General features: G+C 44.3%; 1 protein-coding gene across 1 annotated transcript in view; it reads left to right on the top strand.

The window, feature by feature from the left end:
* The window catches only part of LOC145407127 (uncharacterized), a 5,867-nt gene that overhangs the window by 1,701 nt on the left and 1,666 nt on the right, over window positions 1-2,500 (top strand). The window contains exon 2 of the mRNA XM_080278145.1: window positions 2,197-2,334. Coding sequence (XP_080134271.1) covers window positions 2,197-2,334 — 138 coding nt within the window. The remainder of the gene's footprint in view (window positions 1-2,196; window positions 2,335-2,500) is intronic.

Genomic DNA, 2,500 nt, shown 5'->3' with positions numbered 1-2,500 from the left:
AGTGGCAGAAAAAGACAAGACTGCGGCTCTACATTCTTTCCGTAGCACTTCTTCGTGACTAGGATCATACTCTAGTGTTAATCTACTGCTTTTAATCATGCAAGATGGAGGGATGAAAGTTTTAGGCCAAATGAGAGAGAGAGAGAGAGAGAGAGAGAGAGAGAGAGAGAGAGAGAGAGAGAGAGAGAGAGAGAGTTACTGCTCTAGGTCTTGAGAAATAATGTTAGCGAAAAAAACAGGGAATAAAGAAATGAATGTTAAATTGAGAGAGAGAGAGTGTGTGTGTGTGTGTGTGTGTGTGTGTGTGTGTGTGTGTGTGTGTGTGTGTGTGTGTGTGTGTGTCTTGAGAAATAATGTTCGCGAAAAAAAAAAATTAGGGAATTAAAAAAGAAAAAAAATGAAAGTTATATTAAAAGCCAGAAGTCACGTAATCAAGCTGTCCCTCCCCCGTGATCGCTGGACGGAGGGAGGTTCGATCCTGGGGCCCTACGAACACACGACACCTGCCTACCATTCAGTCACGAACGAAATTGATTGTTTTCCTTCGTCTTCCTTTTTTCCTTTTATTTTTTAACTTTGTATGTGACTGGCAAGGGGGAAAGGTAGAGGAGACTATCTATCTATCTATCTGTCTATCTATCTATTTGTCTGTCTGTCTGTCTGTCTATCTACATGACTCGCATGGGGAAAGGTAGAGGAGACTACCTATCTATCTGTCTATCTATCTATCTATCTGTCTATTTATGTCTGTCTGTCTGTCTATCTACATGACTCGCATGGGGAAAGGTAGGGGAACACTATCTATCTATCTATCTATTTGTCAGTCTGTCTGTCTGTCTGTCTGTCTATCTATCTACATGACTCGCATGGGGAAAGGTAGGGGAACACTATCTATCTGTGACTCGCAAGGTGGAATGGTAGCTGGGACACTATATATCTATTTATCTATCTATCTAGCTGTCTATGTGACTCGCAAGGGGGAAAGGCAGGGGGAACAATATCTATCTATCTATCTGTGTGACTCGCATGGGGAAAGGTAGGGAGGAACACTATCTATCTATCTATCTATCTATCTATCTGTCTGTCTATCTGTCTTTTTGTAGCTCGCAAGGGGGAAAGGTAGGGGACTATCTATCTATGTGTCTCGCAAGGTGGAAAGGTAGCGGGAACACTATCTATCTATCCATCTATCTATCTACCTACAGTATCTATCTATATGTGGCTCGCAAGGGGGAAAGGTAGGGGGAACTATCTATCTATTTATCTATGTATCTATCTATCTATCTACCTATCTATAACTACCCGTCTATGTCTATCTACCTATCTATTCCTATTTATTGTTATTTGTTAGTTAGGTTGGTTAGATGAGGGAGGGGGACGCCTTCACGCGCTGGCACTGATATAACACGGCGGCTCAACTTCCTGGCTGTGCAAATTTCTCCACAACTTCCTCCTTACTCCCCCCCCCCCGAAAGAGGAAGGGGGAAGAGGGGGAACTTCAGCCTGCAGTCTAAGGGGTTCACATATCAGCTGAACCCAATATTACAGCTCTAACTATTACTAATTTGGTTAATCTCTTCAATCCAAGGACGCCAGTTTCAATATATTTTTTTCTGGTATACAATTTCATATAGATTAATTTGGGGGTTAATGAGGGCTATTAAAAAAAATCCTTCCATTTCCAAAAGTTTCCCCTAAAGATGAAAAAAAAAATGGTCTGGAGATGGACAGAAATAACGAAAAAAAAAAAAAAAAAAAAGGGCATTGAACGCTGCCAATGTCCCTGGTGTGATTGACAAGGCATATATTTAATCCTCCTCCTCTTCTTCCTCCTCCTCCTCCTCCTCTTCCTCTTCGAAGAACCACTCCCCTACTACTTCAACCGGCTCCTATCCCTATTTCCAATCCTCCTCCTCCTCCTCCTCCATCTCCTCTCCCCACCTCTCCTCCTCCTCCATCTCCTCTCCCCACCTCTCCCTTCCTCTCCTCCTCCTCCATCTCCTCTCCCCACCTCTCCCTTCCTCTCCTCCTCCTCCTCCTCTCCTCTCCTTTCGTCTCCTCTCCCTTCCTCTCCTCCTTCTCTTCCATTAACAACTATTCTACTTTATATTTCAACCAACGACTATCTCTAATTTAACTACTCCTCCTCCTCTTCCTCTTCCTCCTCCTCCTCTAATCCTCCTCCTTCCCCGCCAGGAGCCACTGCCCTACTACTTCGACTACAGCGTGCATGACAACTACAAGGGCACGAGCTACGGACACCAGGAGAAGAGCGACGGAAAGGCAGTGTACGGCACCTACACCGTTGACCTCCCTGATGGCCGCAAGCAAAAGGTGAGAGAGAGAGAGAGAGAGAGAGAGAGAGAGAGAGAGAGAGAGAGAGAGAGAGAGGCACAAAAAGTCATCATCATCATCATCATCGTCATCATCACCATTATCACCACCATCACCACCATAATCTTACCACCACCATTATTATTATCATCATCACCACCACCAC

This window comes from Coenobita brevimanus, chromosome 72 (assembly GCF_032717465.1).
Source record: "Coenobita brevimanus isolate Jiangsu-jjx chromosome 72, ASM3271746v2, whole genome shotgun sequence".
Lineage (NCBI taxonomy): Eukaryota > Metazoa > Arthropoda > Malacostraca > Decapoda > Coenobitidae > Coenobita > Coenobita brevimanus.
This window is presented reverse-complemented; position numbering and strand designations above follow the sequence as displayed.